Raw genomic sequence first — 22380 nt, 5'->3', positions numbered from 1 at the left:
CATCTGGACTCAGCTCACACCTCTCCGGGCTCTGGACACCCAGGTAGCCGACGTACCCTCTCGCTCCTCCGTCAACGCTACTGGTGGCCAACCATGCCTCAGGATATCTCCCGGTGCGTCAAGAGTTGCTCAGTCTGTGCCGTTACCAACACTCCCTGGTACCTCTTCCCATTCCGCATCATCCATGGTCACATCTGTGCATTGACTTCATGACCGACCTACCACCTTCAAACAACCACACCTGCGTATTCGTAATAGTAGACCGCTTCTCTAAAGCCTGCAAGTTGATTCCCCTCAGAGGATTGCCCACTGCTTTCGAAGTGGCCGAAGCAATGTTTCCAAATGTGTCTGTATTCCCGAAGACATCGTATCCAACCAGGGACCCTAATTAATCTCTAGAGTCTGGCAAGCATTCTTCAAACTCCTCGGAGTATCCATAAGCCTCTCCTCCGGTTACCATCCCCAAACTAACGGCCAGACTGAGCGGAAGATCCAGGAAATCGGGAGATACCTGAGGTCCTACTGCCACCAGAACCAGGACAGCTGGAGCCAGTTCCTCCCGTGGGCTGAGTACGCCCAAAACTCACTCCGGCAATCCACCACCGGGCTCACCCCCTTCCAATGTATCCTTGGATACCAACCTCCTTTGTTTCTCTGCTCAGGTGAGCCCTCGGAAGTTCCAGCTGTCAACCACTGGTTCGAGCAGAGCGAGAGGGTATCAGAGGGACTCAGCTCATGTGCAAGAGATAAGCAGACACCCGTAGGACATCAACCCCTCGCTACCAACCAGGCCAGAATGTATGGCTCTCGACACAGGACATCCGTCTCCTGCCTTGCCGTAAGCTGAGTCCCCGGTACAAAGGTCCATTCACAGTGCAGAGGCGTCTCAACGAGGTCACTTACAGGCTTAACCTTCCACCTCACTACAGAATCTCACCATCCTTCCTCGTATCACTCCTAAAACCTCACTCTGAACCTCTGTTTTCTCCTCCCACAGAATCTGGTGGCGAAGAAGTACCTCCTCCTCCCTACATCGCTGAAGAGGCACCGATCTAACGGGTCCGAGCTATCCTAGACTCCTAGGCGATGGGATCCCAGACTGGAGTACCTCATCAACTGGGAGGACTACGGTCCCGAGGAGTGCTCCTGGGTGAACCGTCATGATATCCTCGATCCTACACTCCTCACACAATACCTCACGGAACACCCAGATCGACCGGCTCCCAGGGCCCGAGGTAGACCCCGTCGTCGTCCTCCTTCCCAGTCGTCAGGAGCCGCCCGTGGAGGAGGGGGTACTGTCACAGAGTCACCAGATCAGCACGCCCCGCCCACTCGTTCACTCTCCCCGGAATTCTGATTCACCGCACATGCACTTCATCATCAACGCACACTATATAAAGACACTTCCCCTTCACTTCATTGTCTGGTCTCGTCCTTACCTGAACGTACAGACTCCTTTACTCACCTGAAGATTCCTTACCTGAACTTCGCCCTCATATCTCTGATCCCGTCATCTGTCTTCCGCCATCTGCAAACAGAGATCCATATCATTATTCAGCAAAGTTCACCGTCCTGTTCTGATTCTCCTCTGCATGTACTCACAAGTCTCATCTGCTGTTCCACTCCGTGTCTCTGTTCAATAAACATCAGTTTCACTATTTACCTGTCTGCCTCTTTCTGTACCGTGACCGTATGCATGGGAGTTGATAATTTTTGTATGAAGATAATGTTGGACACTTATATATCCAACTTAATACAAAAACCTTTGCGATTTAATATGTTACATTTTTTGAGATTCAAGCAATAAGGCTTTGAAAAAGCGTATATTTCGGGTCCGAGCTATCCTAGACCAGCACAAACTTTAAATGAGACCAGCACAAACTTTAAATGAGTTTGTGCTGTTCTCCTCTATTGTGTCGTATATCCGAGTGAAACGCTTCTGGAACAAGAACAAATGTGGGCGGGACTTGATTGTGTCTGTGTGGAATTGATTGGCTGATTGGATGGTTGTGGTTTGCTATTGGCTGAGCTCATGTGAGTGACAGGTTATAGCCCCGCCCTCGTCATCAGAGAAGAGAAGAGATGCTGCAAGAGGAACTTATTCTGATTCAAGATTACCAGGAACATGAGTTTACAAAAGTACTAGTAATAGTAACAGTGTGTTCTTTCGGTCACTTTGGATAAACAGAATCTGCTAAATGGCGTTTCATGATTCTTTTCTCACATCTGTGGAAATCAATGCAAATATTTAAAGCCAGACTGACTTGTGTTTTCTGTGTCGTGCTTCGGTGAGAAGCAGCATTGATTTGCATGAAATCTCGTCTTTGACTGCATGTGGTCACGCAGGATCAGTCCAGACAAATGAACGACGTTTACTGAACGATCTCAACACAGCATGCTCATATTTCACTGCAGAATCAAGAGGAGAAACAAAAGAAGCTCTTCTGCACTGAGAAAATCAAGGCCATAATAATAATATCGTTGTTTTTTTTTTATACATTGTAAAGTAATTGTGATGAAAACAATGTTGCAATGCCTTCATATGAAAGCTTGTTTCTTCCATGGAAAACAAATATAAAAAAATAAGACATAAACATAAAAAAGGTCATTGCCTTTTATATATGTTTATATGTATGTGTGTGTTTGTGTGTATGTATGTGTGTGTATATATATATATATATATATATATATATATATACTGGATAAACTTTCCTCCTGACTGCTCTTCTCACTATCTTCTTTTCTTTTGAACATGGTAGATGATGATGATGATGATTTTTTATTTTATTTTATTAACATTAACGACACAGGCGACAGCAGGAATATTAGGCTGCTGTCACTTTAAGACCGAATGCGTGCCTCTCTCTCTCTCTCTCTCTCTCTCTCTCTCTGTGTGTCCCGATTTTCGCCTCTTCTTCAGCGTTTGAATGTATAAATTGGCAAGACAAAACGCGTCCAAATGATACACTTTTTCAACCGCCGCCTTCAAATCCCACCAGAGATTTTCTATGGGGTTCACGTCAGGTGACTGTGATGCCACTGTATCTTCCAGGACTTCTTCTGCAACCAAGCCTGGGTGGAATCTGAGGTATGATTGGGATCATCGTCCTGTTGGAAGGTCTAATGATGGCATGACGTTTTCTCCTAGGATTTCTTAATAAAATTCACTGAATCCATCTTGTCTTCCACACACAGCTGGTTTCTAGCACCAGAGGATATAAATCAGCCGCAGAGCATCACCGATCCACAATGCTGAACTATGATACCAACGGTGTCTCTTGGAACATTTAGTTCCTTCACTATCTTTTTGTATCCCGTTCCTTGTTTGTGAAGAGCGATGATATCTTCTCTTAACCTTTTGGACATTCTTTTGCCATATTTCTGACATGCAGTCAAACCTCGCCAGTTCAGATATTTCATGTGTTCTAGCTCAAGCACACCTGGTGCAAGTAATGAAGCCCTTGATTAGTGGGACAACACCTGTCCTGCAGATTTGTGCTGTTGTTAGGGATTCTATTCAGGGGGTTGACTAATTTGAGACTGCCTGAGTCATTAAAAGTTGCATTTTCAGTTGAATTTGAGGAAACCATTTGAAACATTTGTTGTGTTGAGCTATTTACATTACTTTTGTTTGATTTGTTCATTGCAAACAGCTGAAAGTCTGTACATTTAGCCAATAAACCTGATTTGAATAATAGGCCTATACAACTAATATACATATATAGAGAGAGAGAGAGAGAGAGAGAGAGAGAGAGAGAGAGAGAGCGAGAATGAGTTTTTATTTTTGTATTCTCAGTTAGTTTTTTTTTTGTGTGATTTTTGTAATTTCTATTAGTTATTGTTTTTAAAATATGTCTATTTTTATTTCAGCTTTTATTTTAGTACATTACATTAAACTAAATAAAAAAGAGAAACGTTTTGCTTTGGCAGCTAGCTGAAATAAAATAAGTTTTAGTGTTTTTGTTTTATTTTTTATTTCAGTTAACATTTATTTTATTTCGAGTAACGAGTTATTTTGAGATTTTGCATCAGTTATTTCATATTCATATTGTAATGCTCTTAGAGTGACAGCATCCAACAAATTACATGAAAATCATCTGCATGGTCTTTTCAGGACAGCATGATTTGCCTACATTGAAATCTGCATTGTGTGTGTGTGTGTGTGTGTGTGTGTGTGTGTGTGTGTGTGTGTGTGTGTGTGTGTGATGGTGTCATGCTGTGATTGCTTTTCTTTGCTGCTTCTGTCCTGAAATGACTTTCCTCTGTCTCTCGCCCCTCCCTCCCTCTCTCTCCCGTCTCTCCCGTCTCTCTCTCTCTCTCTCTCTCTCTCTCTCTCTCTCTGTAACTCTAGCTGGTCTCAATGTGTGTGTGTGTGTGTGTGTGTGTGTGTGTGTGTGTGTGTGTGTGTGTGTGTGTGTGTGTCTCTCGTATAGATGCAGCATTGATTGTGTTCAGCATGCAAACACTGACCTGTTGAGTTCAGCAAGAGAAGCTTTATCTCTCATACAGAAAACTCTTGATCTGTGAGCGAGTGAAGGACTGAGAGAGAGACGTCGTTGTTCCTGGAAATGTCTTGCTGTTTCTTGTGAGCGGAACTTCAGTGTTGATGCTGTGGAGAGTGTGTGACAGTGTGATTAATGAGTGTGTTTGTGTGTGTTTATCAGCTGTTGTTGAGGCCACTCGTGTTTTTTTTGTTCGGCAGATAAGAGTCTTGAGCGGGACTTTTATTTTGACATCGCTGAAAATTTTGACATTTTTACTGTCTCTGTTTCTGTCTGATAATAGAAAGGCAAGTGCAATAATAATAATGTCCTCATATACTGTCGGCATTCCGCTAATATGCATTTATATCATGTCTTTGAATATCTAATAAATATTTAACTATACAAACCTTGCAAACTTTCATGTCATATTCACTGCTGTATTTGAAATTAGCATAAGCTTGGCTCTTTTTTCTTATGAAAATATGATTCCTAGCACAGACTTTTTCAACTTTTTTCTTCTTCTTTTTTTACTTCTTGTTTTTTTTCTCAGATTTTTTAAATCAAGTTGACTTGATATATTTTCAGATGATTTCTGTATTAAATAGTGTAACAAGGTCTGTGTTATTTAAGAGTTTTTACTAATTTTCTGTTTTTATATTTCCCATATAAATAATACATCTATACTGTTTTTATTTATTTTTATTTCAATTTGAGTTATTTTAGTACATTAATTTACAACTTAATGAAAATAAGAAATGCTGATGAAATCAAATCTTTTTTTATTTTTTATTTCAGTTAATGTTTATTTCATATTTTAAATTATTTTTTATTTTTTATATTTACTATTTTCAATTAACTTTACTTCAAGACTTCATTTATATTCGTTTTAATTTGTTAAAGGTCTAGTTAGTTTTCAGTTTTAGTTCATCAAGTTCCAACAACTAAAGTTATATATATATAATTTTCCTTCAGTTAATGTTTATTTTATACTTTTATTAAGCTTTTATTTTTATATTTCTATTCGCTATAATGTTTCTTCAAGACAATTGTGTTATTTTCGTCTTTTTTATATATATATCTATACAGTTTTTAGTACTTTATGTTACAACTAAATAAAAATGAGTTGGCAACTAGCTGAAATAATATAAGTAACTTTTATTTTATTTCAGTTAATGTTAATTTATATATATATATATAAATCAACATTAACATATTTTTTCATTCGCATTTTCATTCTAATTTTACTTAAAAAACTAAAATGACTAAAAGTAAAACTGAAATAAGAATAAAACGGAGTAATAAAAATGACCAAATGAACAGAATTGCTAAAACTTTAAGTTAAAACTAAATGAAAACGAGAGATGTTTTGGGAACTAGCTCATTTAAATAGTTTTTAAACTTTCAGTATTTCAGTGAATGTTTCTTTCATGTCAAGTCTTAGAAATGTTTTCCTGTGTGTGTGTGTGTTTGTGTGTGTGTGTGTGTGTGCAGATGACCTTCTCTATAATAATGTGAGTGAATGTATGTATATATGGCTGTGTAACCGTGTTTCTCCCGCTGTGTGTGTGTGTGTGTGTGTGTGTGTGTGTGTGTGTGTGTGTGTGTGTGTGTGTGTGCGTGTGTGTGTGTATGTGTGCGTATGTGTGTGTGTGTGTGTGTGTGTGTGTGTGTGTGTGTGTGTGTGTGTATGTGTGTGTGTGTGTGTGTGTGTGTGTGTGTGTGTGTGTGTGTGTGTGTGTGTGTATGTGTGCGTGTGTGTGTGTGTGTGTGTGTGTGTGTGTGTGTGTGTGTGTATGTGTGCGTGTGTGTGTGTGTGTGTGTGTGTGTGTGTGTGTGTGTGTGTGTGTGTGTGTGTGTGTGTGCAAATGACCTTCTCTATAATAATGTGAATGTATGTATATATGGCTGTGTAACCGTGTTTCTCCCGCTGTGTGTGTGTGTGTGTGTGTGTATGTGTGTGCGTGTGTGTGTGTGTGTGTATGTGTGCGTATGTATGTGTGTGTGTGTGTGTGTGTGTGTGTGTGTGCAGATGACCTTCTCTATAATAATGTTAATGTATGTATATATGGCTGTGTAACCGTGTTTCTCCCGCTGTGTGTGTTGTGTGTGTGTGTGTGTGTGTGTGTGTGTGTGTGTGCAGATGCCCTTCTCTCCGGCCCGGTGGACGGTGTGACCCGCGGGCCGTCATCATCATGTCCCAGATGCTCCACATGGAGATCCCGAACTTCGGGAACATGGTCCTGGGCTCGCTGAACGAGCAGCGTCTCCAGGGCCAGTACTGCGACGTGTCCATCGTGGTGAAGAACCAGGCGTTCAAGGCCCACCGCGCGGTTCTGGCGGCCAGCAGCCTGTACTTCCGGGACCTGTTCAGCGCCAGCACCAAAGCCCAGTTCGAGCTGCCCTCCTCGGTCACGCCGGCCTGCTTCCAGCAGATCCTGGGCTTCTGCTACACGGGGAAGCTCAGCATGGCGGCCGGAGAACAGCTGGTTCTGATGTACACGGCCGGGTATCTCCAGATCCAGCACATCGTGGAGCGAGGCATGGACCTGATGTTCAAGGCCAGCTCTCCTCACTGCGACTCGGCCTCGGCGTCGATGGACGAGCCCAACTCGGGTCCGCAGAGTCCCAACACCGCGCTGGTGCCGTCCCGCAGGATCAAGCTGGAGGAGCCGAGGCGAGCGGGCCGAGTGTGTGTCGGGGAACGGGCCAGTCCCGGAGCCTCCAGCATCCCCACCACCGACAGCCCCACGTCCTACCAGAACGAGGACGAGGAGTTCGAGGAGGAGGCGTTCGACACCGAGGAGAGCTACAGCCATCTGTGCGGACGCTCCGCTAATCCTTACGGAAGTAATCCCACTCTCCCTCTCTGCACACACAGATATATAGTGCAAAAATATTCATTTCTTTTATATTACTCCAGTCTTCAGTGTCACATGATCCTTCAGAAATCACTCTAATATGAGGATTTGATGATCAAGAATATATGATTATTTATGATTTATCATTATTTATCATTTATGATGATTATCAGTGTTGAAAACAGTTGTTCACATTTTTATTTCAGGATTCTTTGATGAATAGAGAGTTCAAAAGAACAGCATTTATTTAAAATAGAATATTTTCTAACATTATAAATGTCTTTACTGTCACTTTTGATCAGTTTAACTCATCCTTGATGAATAAAAGTATTGATTTATTTTTATTTGTTTCCCCCAAAAATAAAATTAAAATTCTTACTGACCCCAAACTTTTGAACGGTAGAGTTTAATGTTACAAAAGCTTTATATTTCAGATAAATGCTGTTCTTTTCAACTTTATATTCATCAAAGAATCCTGAAATAAAACTGTAAAAAACTGTTTTCAACACTGATAATAATCATAAATGTTTCTTGAGCATCAAATCATCATATTAGAGTGATTTCTGGAGGATCATGTGACACTGAAGACTGGAGTAATGATGATCACAGGAATAAATGACACTTTACTGTATATTCACATAGAAAACAGATGATTTACACTGGAATAATATTTCACATTTTTTTATGTATTTTTGAATCTTTTATATATATATATATAACCTTTATTTAAACAGGAAAAGTCCCATTGAGACACAGTCTCTTTTACAAGGGAGTCCTGTATAGCACGTGCAATCATAGGTTACAAGAAAATAAATTACAATATAAAATACAATGCAGATTTACACAAAATTTACAAAATATTTGCATGTGAAGATGCAGTGAGTTTAAAATATATAAACAAACGAAAATAGTGGCTAGAAGTCAATATCCACCCACCATTAATTAAAGCAAGCACCATTAATTCAATGCTTTTGACAGCATTCACTACAAAACCAGAAGCCGCTGTTAAATAGATTTCAAACTTTTTGTGTCAATGTGTGAAGTCGGGTAAGATGAGCCAGAGCCAGAACTGATACACATAATTATATTTGGGTGCCGTGGTTAAGGAACAGAGAGGGAAATATAATTATTATAATATAATAATTATATTTGGGTGCCGTGATTAAGGAACAGAGAGGCTCTCGGTCATCCTTGAGCTCTCGAACGCTTCATCTCAGCGAGTGAGAGAGTTAAAGCTGTTATGAGAGAGAGAGCCGTCCTCGTGAGCTGAAGTGTGAATCGTGACGTCTGTTCAACTGCGATGGCAGAGAAAACTGCTAAACATAACCTGATGTCACTGCACACAACCGCTCTCTCCACAAACTCTGAATCATTGCTTTAATTAGAGGCTCATTCTTAGGAAGTGCTGCAAATAAATCACACATCATAATGAGAAATTCTTAATAACACATTTCACTTTCAAAACTCCCCAACCGATGCATTTCAGAGCGTCACGGCATTGAAGATCAGCCCAAAAAACACGGTTACACTTTATTTTAAGGTTTCAGTGTTACTGTGTAATTATATATTTATAAATACTGAGTAATATTAAGCAACTACATGTACTTACTATAGGGTTAGGGTTTGGTTGAGGGTTAGTTGCATGTAATTATGCATAATTTACTGTTATTACTATGGTAAATACATGTAACGTGTAACAATGACACTGTAAAATAATGTTGGTTTGTTTGAGGGTTAGTTGCATGTAATTATGCATAATTAATAGTTATTACTGTAGTAACTACATGTAACATATGTAACAATGACACTGTAAAAGAAAGTGTTTCCAGAAAGACTAATAATGCCTAAATTAGCCAGTTACTTTTATGTTTTGAAGGTTTCATGAAGCTCACGTCGTCCTGCATATGGAGTAACACGCTGGGCTTTTGTCTGCTGTGTGTTATCAGTTTGATTATGTTGGATGACTTCATTATTGTAGAAAGTTCCCATCATGCATCTCTAGTCCCGCACTCGGGTGTCAGAGATTGTGAAATGCACTCGGTCTGTAATCAGTTACACTCCAGAGGGTCACATTGTGGGTTATTTGAGAGTGTGTGTGTGTGTGTGTGTGTGTGTGTGTGTGTGTGTGTGTGTGTGTGTGATTGGCGAGTGTCAGTTTAAGGACTGAAGGACGAATGGAAAGCAGAACTTGTCTGTAAGTCGTGCCAGTGCAGAGCTTTATTGAGTTGATGCAATCCGATGCGTCTAGAAAGCAGAGAACAGGATCTTTCCCTGAATAAAGTGACTGTAAAAAACATTTGTTAACACTTTTAGGTCTCCTTTGTTATCAGTTAATGGGTAACACTTTACAATAAGGCTCATTGGTAAATGTATTAACTAACATGAACTAACAATGAGCAATACATGTGTTACTGTATTTATTAATCTTTGTCAATGTTAGTTAATAATAATCCAGCTGTTCATGTTAGTTCACAGTGCATTAACTAATGTTAACCAGTACAACCTTTTATTTTAATAACATATTAGTAAATGTTGAAATTAATATTAAGTAAGATTAATAAATGCTGAAGTATTGTTCATTCTTAGTTCATGTTAACTAATGAACATTATTGTAAAGTGTCACCAGTTAATGCATTACCTAACATCAACTAACAATGAGCAATATATTTTACAGCATTAATTAACCTTTTTTCGTTAATAAAAAAGGTTAAGGTTCGTTGATAAAAATGTCCACGTTAGCTCAAAGTGCAGTAATTAAAGAAACCTTAGTGTTAAATCCTTCTGTTTAGAAACTGTTGCTGCCTTAAAGTTTTCACATTGAGTCATTTTAACTCATTTATAAAAAATCTCATCCAAGTTGAGTCTTGGGCACTATTGGTCAAAATTTGTATAATGTTTTTGAAAGAGTCTCTTCTGCTCACCAAGGCTGCATTTATTTGATCAAAAATACAGTAAAACTGTCAAATAATATTACAATTTAAAATAACTTGGTCTTCTTTTGTAATATATTTTAAATGTAATTTATTTCTGTGGTGCAAAACTGAATTTTCAGCACCATTAAGTGTATAACTTCAATTATATGAATGAGTTAAAGTAATGGAACTTACTGTATGTTGGCATGACTTGTTGATCATATAATTTTTTGCAGCCTGAAACTCTTAGAATAGCTTTTAAACGCAGTGACGCAGTGCATCTGATGGTCTTATTCGACCGCCAGACTTCCAGTATTCATGTCTGCTCTCAGAGAGGCCTTTGATCTGAACGTTGCTGTCACTCTTTCTCCTGCAGTGTCAGAGAGGCCGGAGATGGTGATGCCCGTGTCTCTGGAGAACCGCTCCTGTGTGCTGATCCGCCGGGATCTGGTGGCGCTGCCGGCCAGTCTCATTAGTCAGATCGGTTATCGCTGTCATCCCAAGCTATACACGGAGGGAGACCCCGGAGAGAAGCTGGAGCTAGTGGGAGGTTCGTGAAATCACTCATTTCCTTATGGTCAAAGACTACAAGTACTGTGCATTACGCAATCATATTACTTTTAATGTTACAAGTAACGCATTACAAGTACTGTGCATTACACAATCAGATTACTTTCTGATGTAATAAATAAAGTAACGCATTACAAGTAATGTGCATTACGCAATCATATTACTTTTAATGTAACAAGTAACGCATTACAAGTACTGTGCAATACACAATCAGATTACTTTTAATGTAACAGGTAATGCATTACAAGTACTGTGCATTACACAATCAGATTACTTTCTGATGTAATAAATAAAATAACGCATTACAAGTACTGTGCATTACGCAATCATATTACTTTTAATGTAACAAGTAACGCATTACAAGTACTGTGCATTACACAATCAGATTACTTTCTGATGTAATAAATAAAGTAACGCACTACAAGTACTGTGCATTACACAATCATATTACTTTTAATGTAACAAGTAACGCATTGCAAGTACTGTGCATTACACAATCAGATTACTTTCTGATGTAATAAATAAAATAACGCATTACAAGTACTGTGCATTACGCAATCATATTACTTTTAATGTAACAAGTAACGCATTACAAGTACTGTGCATTACACAATCAGATTACTTTCTGATGTAATAAATAAAGTAACGCATTACAAGTAATGTGCATTACGCAATCATATTACTTTTAATGTAACAAGTAACGCATTACAAGTACTGTGCAATACACAATCAGATTACTTTTAATGTAACAGGTAATGCATTACAAGTACTGTGCATTACACAATCAGATTACTTTCTGATGTAATAAATAAAATAACGCATTACAAGTACTGTGCATTACGCAATCATATTACTTTTAATGTAACAAGTAACGCATTGCAAGTACTGTGCATTACACAATCAGATTACTTTCTGATGTAACAAGTAACGCATTACAAGTACTGTGCATTACACAATCATATTACTTTCTGATGTAATAAATAAAGTAACGCACTACAAGTACTGTGCATTACACAATCAGATTACTTTTAATGTAACAAGTAACGCATTACAAGTACTGTGCATTACACAATCAGATTACTTTCTGATGTAATAAATAAAGTAACGCACTACAAGTACTGTGCATTACACAATCATATTACTTTTAATGTAACAAGTAACGCATTGCAAGTACTGTGCATTACACAATCAGATTACTTTTAATGTAACAAGTAACGCATTACAAGTACTGTGCATTACACAATCAGATTACTTTTAATGTAACAAGTAACGCATTACAAGTACTGTGCATTACACAATCAGATTACTTTCTGATGTAATAAATAAAGTAACGCACTACAAGTACTGTGCATTACACAATCAGATTACTTTTAATGTAACAAGTAACGCATTGCAAGTACTGTGCATTACACAATCATTTTACTTTTAATGTAACAAGTAACGCATTGCAAGTACTGTGCATTACACAATCATATTACTTTTAATGTAACAAGTAACGCATTACAAGTACTGTGCATTACACAATCAGATTACTTTTAATGTAACAAGTAACGCATTACAAGTACTGTGCATTACACAATCAGATTACTTTTAATGTAACAAGTAACGCATTACAAGTACTGTGCATTACACAATCAGATTACTTTCTGATGTAATAAATAAAGTAACGCATTACAAGTACTGTGCATTACACAATCAGATTACTTTTAATGTTACAAGTAACCAATTACAAGTACTGTGCATTTTGTAATCAGATCACTTTTTTAATGTAACAAGTAAAGCATTTCAAATATTGTGCATTACATAATTAGATCACTTTTTGATGTATCAAGTAACGCATTACATAATCAGATTACTTTTAGGGGCTGTTTACACCTGGCCACTTGCGTTTTCTGTGAACGGATAGCTATCTGATCATGAAAAGACTAAGTGTAAATGCCCTCCGAAACGCATTCGAGACGGATTTAAATCCGATCGCTCAAACCACTTCAGGAGGAGGTCTGGGCCGCATTCCGGACGAAACTGGACAAGTGTAAATGCATCTGGTTTTGAAAGCACATTTGTAAATTGTACTCCTCCCAATAATGCTAAAAAATAAACGTGTGAGAGCGTGTTATATGCTATATGTAATGTTATAGCCAGATATGACAGCGCTACTGCAGCACACATCACCACAGACGAGCAGATGAGCATCTATTCATCAAGCCAACGTGCAAACTATCGCAAATCAAAATGAAAGTAAGTCGCAGACGCTTAACACACAGCCATCTTCATTAAAAGTAAAGAAATGAAATGATCTTACTAGGGCTGTTGCTGCTCTCTCTCCTATTGCGGTCCTAAATTTGTGAAATTAGCTGTTGATCAATAAAATGCATCTCATGTTTGTTGCTTTCTGTGATGTGAAGTCCATTAAATCTGCATATAGTGCGGGAATTGAAGATCAGATTTATATCCGTTTTGCAAAAACACGTTTATGTGACCAGGGGTCTCATTTATAAAACTGTGCGTAGGAACCTTACTAAAAGTGTACGTGCGCCCGAAAGCCAAAAATGGCGTACGCAAAAAAATATTCAGATTTATAAAACCGTTCGTACGCCAGAACCTGCGCAGAATTCACTTTATAAACCCCAGTCAGCGGAAGATTGTGCGTACATGCGTCTCCACCCGATATAACCATATATGGAGCTTACAACGCCTAGTTTTACTATGCAGATCCTCATCTGCATATCATTTGCATATGATTATTCATCCACGTGATAACGTTTAACGGTACAAGACACATTACATTAATAAAAATCAAGTAGTTGCCTATCCTTGCCTTGTTTTTGAATACATAAATCAAATAGTGTAAAATACATTTCAGAGAAAGTTTTTCTCAATCTTTTCCACTGGCCGAATTTTATTTTTAATTGATTTATATTTTTAATGTAAACAGATAGGCCTTGGGCATTATTTGCACGAAACTATTTTCTCAGACAATCTTGTATTATCATGATAAGAAATTATCTCTGTGGTTAAAACATTAAAACACAGCATGCCACAGGAAAAGTGTTCAAAAACACCGCATCCACAACAAATATTTCTATTGACTGAATTTGAATATAAAAATGTTGTAACTTCTCAGTAATGATTTCATGTTTAAGTGCTTAACTCCATTAATTTGAATGGCATATTTAATCTAAATGTTTATATCAGAAGTAAAACATAGTTTAAATCATTATTTTATTTATTTAAACTGTTATTTGCGTCAGTTTCACTAAACGGCTCAACACGCTCGCTGGCGCGGACATTTAAGAAGGGATGGATATTTGCTTCAAGTGACAGGCTTGATGAGTGAAATTATATTTGTATTATCTTTCTGTATATGTTTAATTTCTTTAGATTTTCTGTCTAAAAGTGACCAAAAATACACTTAACTCCAGCTCACCATCGGTGTCGCCAATTCCCTTTGTCTCCAGAATGTGCGTACGCACGGCTCAAAGTTTGCTTAAAGGTGCGCACATTCTCCCGTCAAGTTTGTTTTTTATAGATCACAACCTTTGCGTGGGAACTGGCGTACGTACGTTTCCAGCCCCGTTTTGTGCGTACGCACGCTTTATAAATGAGACCCCAGGTGTAAATGGAATCGTTTTGATAAATCAGGTACGCCCTAAATGTAACGAGTAAAGTAACGCATTACAAGTACTGTGCATTACATAATCAGATTACTTTTTGATATAACAAGTAACACATCACTTTATAAATAAAAAAATTGGTGTACTCTAAACCGTTTTCACTCAAATTGCTCATAAATTTCACAAATAAATACGCAATAAAATTCATTTTAAAAGTAGAAAGACTGAAATAGTATTTTCTTGTAAAACATACTCCATTTCAAAACAATTGTCCTAATGTACGAGGGAAAATATAGTGATACCTGTTAGTTAAACTGTTCAGCTTCCTGGCGTTCCTGATGTTGTGTTACTGTGGTTGTGTTCAGGCACGGGTGTGTTTATGACCAGAGGTCAGCTGATGAACTGCCATCTGTGCGCCGGCGTCAAACACAAGGTGTTGCTGCGGAGGCTCCTCGCGACCTTCTTTGACAGGTTTGTGATAAAATGATTTCAATAATAATCAGTAATGATTTCTGATTTGAACGCTCTGTTTGAAGGGGCGTGTCTGCTGCGAGACTCACTGCTGTGATTGGCTTACATCTTTGCATATGAAATGAGCAATACATGTGGAACCCTCTCGAAAACATTTTTACTATTACAGCCGCTGAGATGAACTAATCGTGAAAAGTGTTGAGTATAGCATTATATTTAGATCTACTTCCGTGGCCTGAAAGGTTGCAGTGATGAACATTAGCCGATGACAGATCTCGGCGTGACAGAACCGAAAGCAGTCGTCTTCGGAGCTTGGTTTCAATAAAAGCTGTTTTTGGAGTAGCAAGTGAACTTACAGGATGTTTTTGCACTATAGTGACCTCTGATACCTCAAAAGATCAAGAAAAATTGATTTCTCAACTAAAGACCCCTTTAAAGTTTATAGACATCAGTGAAGGAGAGTCGGCATAAAACACACTGGAAAAAAACTAGAAACGTTTTCACTCAGAAATCGACTGTAAATTTCACAAACAATTACAAACAAACAGCAAGAAACGTCTTGAATATAGCCAGAAATTTTGAAAATATAACTTTTACAGTGCAAATATGACAAAGCAGAATAGAGCGCAATAATTCTGAATAGTTTGCTAAAATATTTTGCATCCTAAAGTAAGAGTACTTCAAATCTCTTCCCTTATTTAGTGTTGCAGCAATATATAATAACGCTTTACAATAGCCTCCCATTGGTTTATATGCATTAACTAACAAGGAGCAAAACATTTGTTATAGTATTTATTTATTCATCTTTCAACATTAACATTAGTTGATAAAAAATATGACGTTCATTGTTTGTTCGTGTTAACTCAGGTCCGTTAAATCATATCAACAGATGCAACTTTTGATTTTAATATTAGTACATGTTGGAAATTAAGATTAATAAATGCTTAAAGTCCCCCTGTAGTCAATAATTTTATCCCTTAAAACTCATCTTTGATCACCAAAATGACATATTTTTTGCCTCATTTAGTATGCGTGGTTCTATGAATATGCAAATGAGCCCCGCCTCCACTCACTCACTCAGCTCAGAGATCCACTGGTTGACGATCACACGTTGATCTGATTGGTTACAAGGTAGTTTGTGACGTCAGAAACACCAGCGATTTCAAAGCGTGTTTTTGAGACTGTCTTTGGTTCACTGCAGTTTTAAGGAGGAAATACTCAGCAATGCTGTCGACTTATGAATTTACACATGCTTTGACTTAAAGCATATTAAAAACACCACATAGACACATAAACAACATTAAAAGCTGGATTTACACCACAGGGGGACTTTTAAAGTATATGTTAATAAATGGAACCTTATTATAAAGTGTAACCAATTTTTTTATTTAAAGACAGACAGAGTTATAGTTTACTCAGTAAAGCATTGTTTGATAAACCTTGAAACCTCATTCATCTGAAGTGCAGTTACTGAGATATTGAGTGTTTTCTCACGGCTTTCTGTTTGTTGATCCTGCAGAAACACGTTAGCGAACAGCTGTGGGACGGGGATCCGATCTTCAACCAGCGACCCCAGCCGGAAGCCACTGGACAGCCGAGTCCTAAACGCTGTCAAACGTGCGTTACGCTCTTTATGCATTCACAATCAACCATTAATTCATGCTTCCTATTGTGCAACACAAGTTTTTAATACTAGGAGAAGATCCACCAACATGTTCTCTTGTGCTGGTTTTAATCTTGTGAGGAAACCTTGTGTATTTCACTCCTAGAAAACTCTGTGTTCATCAGTGACGTTTACTTCTATTAAAGCCAAGGGGGGGTATAATGCCCTTTTCACAGGGTGTAAAATACGTCTCTGATGTCCCCAGAGTGTGTGTGTGAAGTTTTAGCTCAAAATACCCCACAGATATTTTTATATAGCATGTTAAAGTTGTCACTTTTTGAGGGTGAGCAAAAACACGCCGTTTTTGTGTCTGTTCCTTTAAATGCAAATGAGCTGCAGCTCCCGGCGCAGTGGGCGGAGCTTCAAGAGCTTAGGAAGTTAGAAAAGTGAAATCATAATCAACCCCCCCTTTAAAGCTCCTAATAACGTTCTGTTTTTCCTTCAGTTTACTGTCAGAACTTCGCGCCCAACTTTAAGGAGAGCGAGATGAACGTCATCGCGGCTGATATGTGCACCAACGCTCGTCGCGTACGCAAGCGCTGGCTTCCCAAGATCCAGTCCATGTTGCCGGACGGGATGGAGGTGTATCAGGGTTCGGTCGCGGGCGTGGGTTTGGGCGTTCAGATGCCCTTCGAGAACCTGCTTCCCCCGGGCCTGAATCTGGAGCCGCGACTCGAGCGCAAACGACCCGCCAGAACTGTGTTAACGCTGGATGGAGACGGCGTGGATATTCCCGGAGAGGAGGACGAGGACGAAGAAGAAGAAGCTCAGAATGACAGCGCTGATGGGACAATGGGGGCGGGGCCTGTCAAGCCTGGCGCTGGGGGCGGGGCCTTTGTGGCCACGCCCCCCGAGGAGCACGAGGAGGAGGCGGAGTTTGTAGACGGCCTGAGAGTAAACGGGCAGTGAGTTCCTTCACGCACTGCAAAAATGTCTTTTCTTACTCAGTGTTTTTGTCTTGTTTCCAGTCCAAATGTCTAAAAATACTTAAATCAAGATGCATTTACTAGATGAGTAAAATGCTATGTCTTGTTTTCTGGGGAAATAAATCAAAATTAAGTGAGTTTTTGCTTAAAACAAGCAAAATTATCTGCCAATGGGTTAAGAAAAATAATGTTGTTTCTGTTTGAATTAAGATTATTATTATTTTTTACCCCATTGGCAGATAATGATGCGTTCTGTAAGCAAAAAATCACTTAATTTTGATTTATATCCCCAGAAAACAAGACATAAAATCGTATGGCATTTCACTCATCTAGTAAATGCATCTTGATTTAAGTATTTTTAGATGTTTGGACTGGAAACAAGACAAAAATAGTGAGTAAGAAAAGCTCTTTTTGCAGTGTGCCTCCAGGAACCACCTTTCAGTTCATATCCACCGTGTGAATACATGCTGAAGGGAAGAATCTGTGCATTCAGAAAGCCAAACACACACAGGCGTCAGTGCTCGTGAAGAAACACACTTTCCTGGAAACTAGTATTTCAAGTTGAAAATCATCTGGACGGTGGCGAGCAGAAGTGATGAAATAACCTTCATTGTGAAACATCATACGCTTCGCATGTTCCCTTCTTGAGATCACTTTGCCATAAATATCTTGCGGTGAATCTCGCAAAAGCAGGAGCGGATCACGTTACACCCCAAAATCAAGGACTGTATTTTGCAAAAAGAAAATGAAGCCTTTAACATTCACGTTTACATGCATTCATTAATCCTTCATGTAAACAAACATGTGACACGTTTATAGGGTTCATGTGATCATACATATCAGAATCTTAAATCGGATTGGATTCAAAACATGCCCATTATTTATGACAATTAATCCCCATTATATTATTATTAATCTAATATACTGGTAATAAAAATATGTGAATAGACATATAAATGTTTAGAAATAAATAGTAATTATAATAATATACACAGTTGTGGCCAAAAAGTGATGTCTGGAGGTTTTTAATGACCCTACAAGGATTAAACCATCAAAATATGAGGAAAATATATGAGGGAAGAACAAAACACTAAACTTGGTTGAGGTATTTAACTTACAAAATTATGAAGAAAAAAAAATGTGACAGGTTTTATTTTACTATGCAAAAAAATATGCATAGATAAACAAGCATACATTATTATTAGTTATTAATATTTCATATGTGGTTGCATGTGTTCATAATTTCTAAAAATGATGTTGCATCAAATTTGTCATCTTCCATTGAGTGTCTATTACAAATAAAACAATCGACTCCAAGCACACAATTTTTAATAACACTTGAATGAAGGGTGAAGATGTCGATTGTCCTAGACCGGACATCACTTTTGGCCTCTACTGTACAATGCAAACATAATTATTTTCATATTTATTTCTAGAGTATTGTATCATAATCATTAATTAATGCAATGATTTATTTTACATTCTGATAATGAGAATCTGATTTAATTTTCATGTTCTTTTGTGAGACTCATCGATGATCTCGGCGTGTTTGAACCTGACGGGATGTTTGGTGTTCATCTTCATGCTTCAGATTCCTGTGTGTGTTCGACCGTCTGAACGCTCACATGACGTCACATGACTCTCTTCCACCGCTTGCATGCATGCCAAATCTGATCCGAACTCTCAGCCTCGATGTAACCCTGATACCCTGCATCCCTGAAACTGAGTGAACCCTGAACGACGAGGTTTCCTCTCGAATGCTCCGGCTGGCTTCATCACCTTTGCACTTGCTGGTTTAAGGAACGCAGATGTTGGAACGGAGCGATCTGAGGCACGAAGACTCCCGACATGCACTAGTCTAGAGGACACTAACAGAACGAGCCCTTCAGTCCAACTATGAGACACAAACATGAAAATCACGATGATCTTTGGCCTTAAGAGACTCAACACGTGTGTGTTGTTGGCAGTTCTGCAGGAGCCGGGTTGGAAAGCACTTGATCTGTTTGTGTGTTTTATTAATGAAAAATATTCATTTGATTTACACTAGTGGTCAAAAGTTTGGAATATAATTTGGAATGTTTTATGTTTTTGAAAGAGTCTCTTCCGGCTCACCAAGACTGCATTCATTTGATTTAAAAAAAGCAATATTATTCCAGTGTAAATCAGCTGTTGTCTATGTGAATATATGTGACCCTGGATCACGTCACCAGTCTCGAGTCGCACGGGTTTATCTGTGGCAATAGCCAACAACACATTGTATGGGTCAAAATTATAGATTTTTCTTTTATGCCAAAAATCATTAGGATATTAAGTAAAGATCACGTTCCATGAAGATATTTTGTAAATTTCCCACCTTAAATATATAAAACATTTATTTTTGTGAATGGATGCAGCACTATCGCCAATAGAAATGAACAACTTTAAAGGCGATTTTCTCAATATTTCGATTTTTCTGTACCCTCAGATTCCAGATTTTCAAATAGTTGTATCTCGGCCAAATATTGTCCTATCCTAACAAACCACACATCAATGGAAAGATTATATATTCAGCTTTCAGATGATGTATAAATCTCAATTTAAAAAAAATTACCCATAAGACTGGTTTTGTGGTCCAGGGTCACATATAGTAAAGTGTAATTTATATCCTGTGATCAAAGCTGAATGTTCAGCATCATTACTCCAGTCTTCAGTGTCACATGATCCTTCACAAATCATTCTTTTATATATATATATACATACATACGTATACATAATTTTTTTTTTATCAATTTAATGAATCCTTACTTTAAAAAATTGAATGCTGGTATATCACCGTTTTCACAAAAATGTGAATATTGATCAAAAATATTTCTTCTTTAACAAAATCCAAACTTTTGACCGGTAGTGTAACCTCTTAAACATTTAATGATGCAAAACAACTGACTGAGACTTTAAGAGCGTTGTGTCTTTATCTGACGTCGGCAGAATCTCCAGGTGTGTCGAGTTCACGGCAGTTATGGAAATCCATCTTCAATCATCAATAATTCGATCTGGTTTATTTTGCACTGTCGGTTGTTAAAGTGCCTCGTCAGTGCTGTTGATTGACAGCTGTCATGATTCTAATCAACACTAGATGATAAACATCATCTTCACTCTCTTCTGCTGTTTTATCATTAGTAGCTCGAGCATCATTTTATTATTTCATCAAAGATGCCCGACTCGAATCTCGCAGAGAGACTGAAGAACTTGTGCCTTATTGTGACTATTGACACCATCATTACAATTCAGCCTAAAGGCATAGTGTCGGCCCAGACGCGGCTCACATCTGGGCCAGATGTGGATATAACCAGATGTGGTCCAGATGTGGATATAACCATGGGCCAGATGTGGGCCGACACTATGTTGCTGTCTGGGTTTATTTATAATAATGATCAAACCTTCATCCGTGAAGACGGTGTGGGAAATAATGCAAAAAAAAAAAGTCATGAAATTGTTTGTTGTTTATCAGCTGTGTTGTTTTATAAGCTCTACAAACCTGAAGATTCTGACCAGAACTGCCGGATGGATCGTTGACGGATGTCTGGTGTGATTAATGCTGTTAGATTTCATGTTTATGTAGTCTGTGACTATTTAGAGCGATCGCAATACATTTCTAAAGGTAGGACGAGTCACTAAAATGTGCTGGAAGTAATATATGATCACTATAAGGCCAGTTACACTAGTGTTGTCAAGCACGTCTTTTATCCGCCTTATTTTTCAACGCACGTGAATGACGGATTCTTCAGGAATTAACAACAAAACATTAAAATGATATAGTTAGAATACCAGTTTGCAATATCAAACTGTGTTTGTACAGAAAAACTAACTGGAAACAGATGAAACCGGAAGCCAGACACATGTGAAAAATAAGGCGGGATCTCATTATTTACCCAGAAACCCCTGCGAAAAGAAACATGCGTCTATATGCCAACCTTTTACGTAAATTGTTTTATTTTTGAAGCCTAGTATGTGGCTCTAAATTCATGCGAAATGTTGCACTAGATGAAGTGGATATATATATGGGAGAATGTCCTTCGCCAACCTGTTGTTGTGGCTTTTCGAATGAATGTAAATGGATAATTTATCGATTTCTGTAAGTAGAAGCTCGCGCACTTCCCAGATATCAGCACTAATAATGGCTAATATAAAGCTTTTGCACAGATGTGAGAGGTTTAGTTTGTCTGAGAGAATGAGAGACGAGTGTTTGTGTCTGAGCAGCTCCACATTATGAATATGAAATGCAAACTGATCATATTAGTCACAGATCAGTCCATCATTTCATGTGTATCGTTTAGTGTTTGTTTGGCTGCTGCCCGAGAACAAATATCACAGAAACGGCCTTTGAATGTAGTAAAAACAGCTGTTTTCTGGTGAATCTCGTAATGAAAGAATGCGTACACACAAAGGCACGTTCACACCAACTATAACGATAAAGATGTAGTGCTAAAAATCGATCTAAATATAAGGATACAGATCTGAAAAAGAATAGCAAAGTCCGCAGCACAACTATACCGAGAATGACACTGAGAAATGTCACTGGAATCACTTTCAGATCGATCAAGCCAATGAACGATAAAAACATTGACAGCCAATCAGAATCCAGCCAGCTTTAAAGAGCGCGCGCATTTAAAGAGACAGACGCGTGTAATAAACAGAACGATATCGTGCGGTAATGTAGTTATCGTTATTGGTGTGAATGGGCCTTAAAGAAAATCAAGCAGGGTCATTCTTGCAGTTGTTGAAGAAAAAATTAAAATTATATATTTTTTTTGTTTTGTTTTTTTGTGAAAAGAAAGAAAATGTCTATCATAAAAACACACTGGTCAAGCTCAGGCTAGTGTCGCCTAATAATTCTGACGAGGAA

At 38.3% G+C, this 22380-nt stretch overlaps 1 protein-coding gene across 2 annotated transcripts in view; it reads left to right on the top strand.

Annotated features, from left to right (window-relative positions):
• nacc2 (NACC family member 2) overlaps positions 1-21976 on the top strand; it is a 40956-nt gene extending 18980 nt beyond the window's left edge. The window contains exons 1-6 of one of the 2 annotated variants that reach the window (XM_079872162.1): positions 4423-4585; positions 6625-7331; positions 10631-10804; positions 14804-14909; positions 16429-16526; positions 17018-21976. In XM_079872162.1, coding sequence (XP_079728288.1) covers positions 4569-4585; positions 6625-7331; positions 10631-10804; positions 14804-14909; positions 16429-16526; positions 17018-17481 — 1566 coding nt within the window. In that variant the 5' untranslated portion in view covers positions 4423-4568 and the 3' untranslated portion in view covers positions 17482-21976. Of the gene's footprint in view, positions 1-4422; positions 4586-6624; positions 7332-10630; positions 10805-14803; positions 14910-16428; positions 16527-17017 lie in introns of those variants that run through there. The other variant, XM_079872163.1, reaches the window with a different exon arrangement.
• The last annotated feature ends 404 nt before the right edge of the window (positions 21977-22380 follow it).

The sequence above is a fragment of the Squalius cephalus genome (genome assembly GCF_949319135.1).
Source record: "Squalius cephalus genome assembly, chromosome: 5".
NCBI classification, from domain to species: Eukaryota; Metazoa; Chordata; class Actinopteri; order Cypriniformes; family Leuciscidae; genus Squalius; species Squalius cephalus.
The sequence above is the reverse complement of the archived record's forward strand: the minus strand, read 5'-3'. Positions and strand labels throughout refer to the sequence as shown.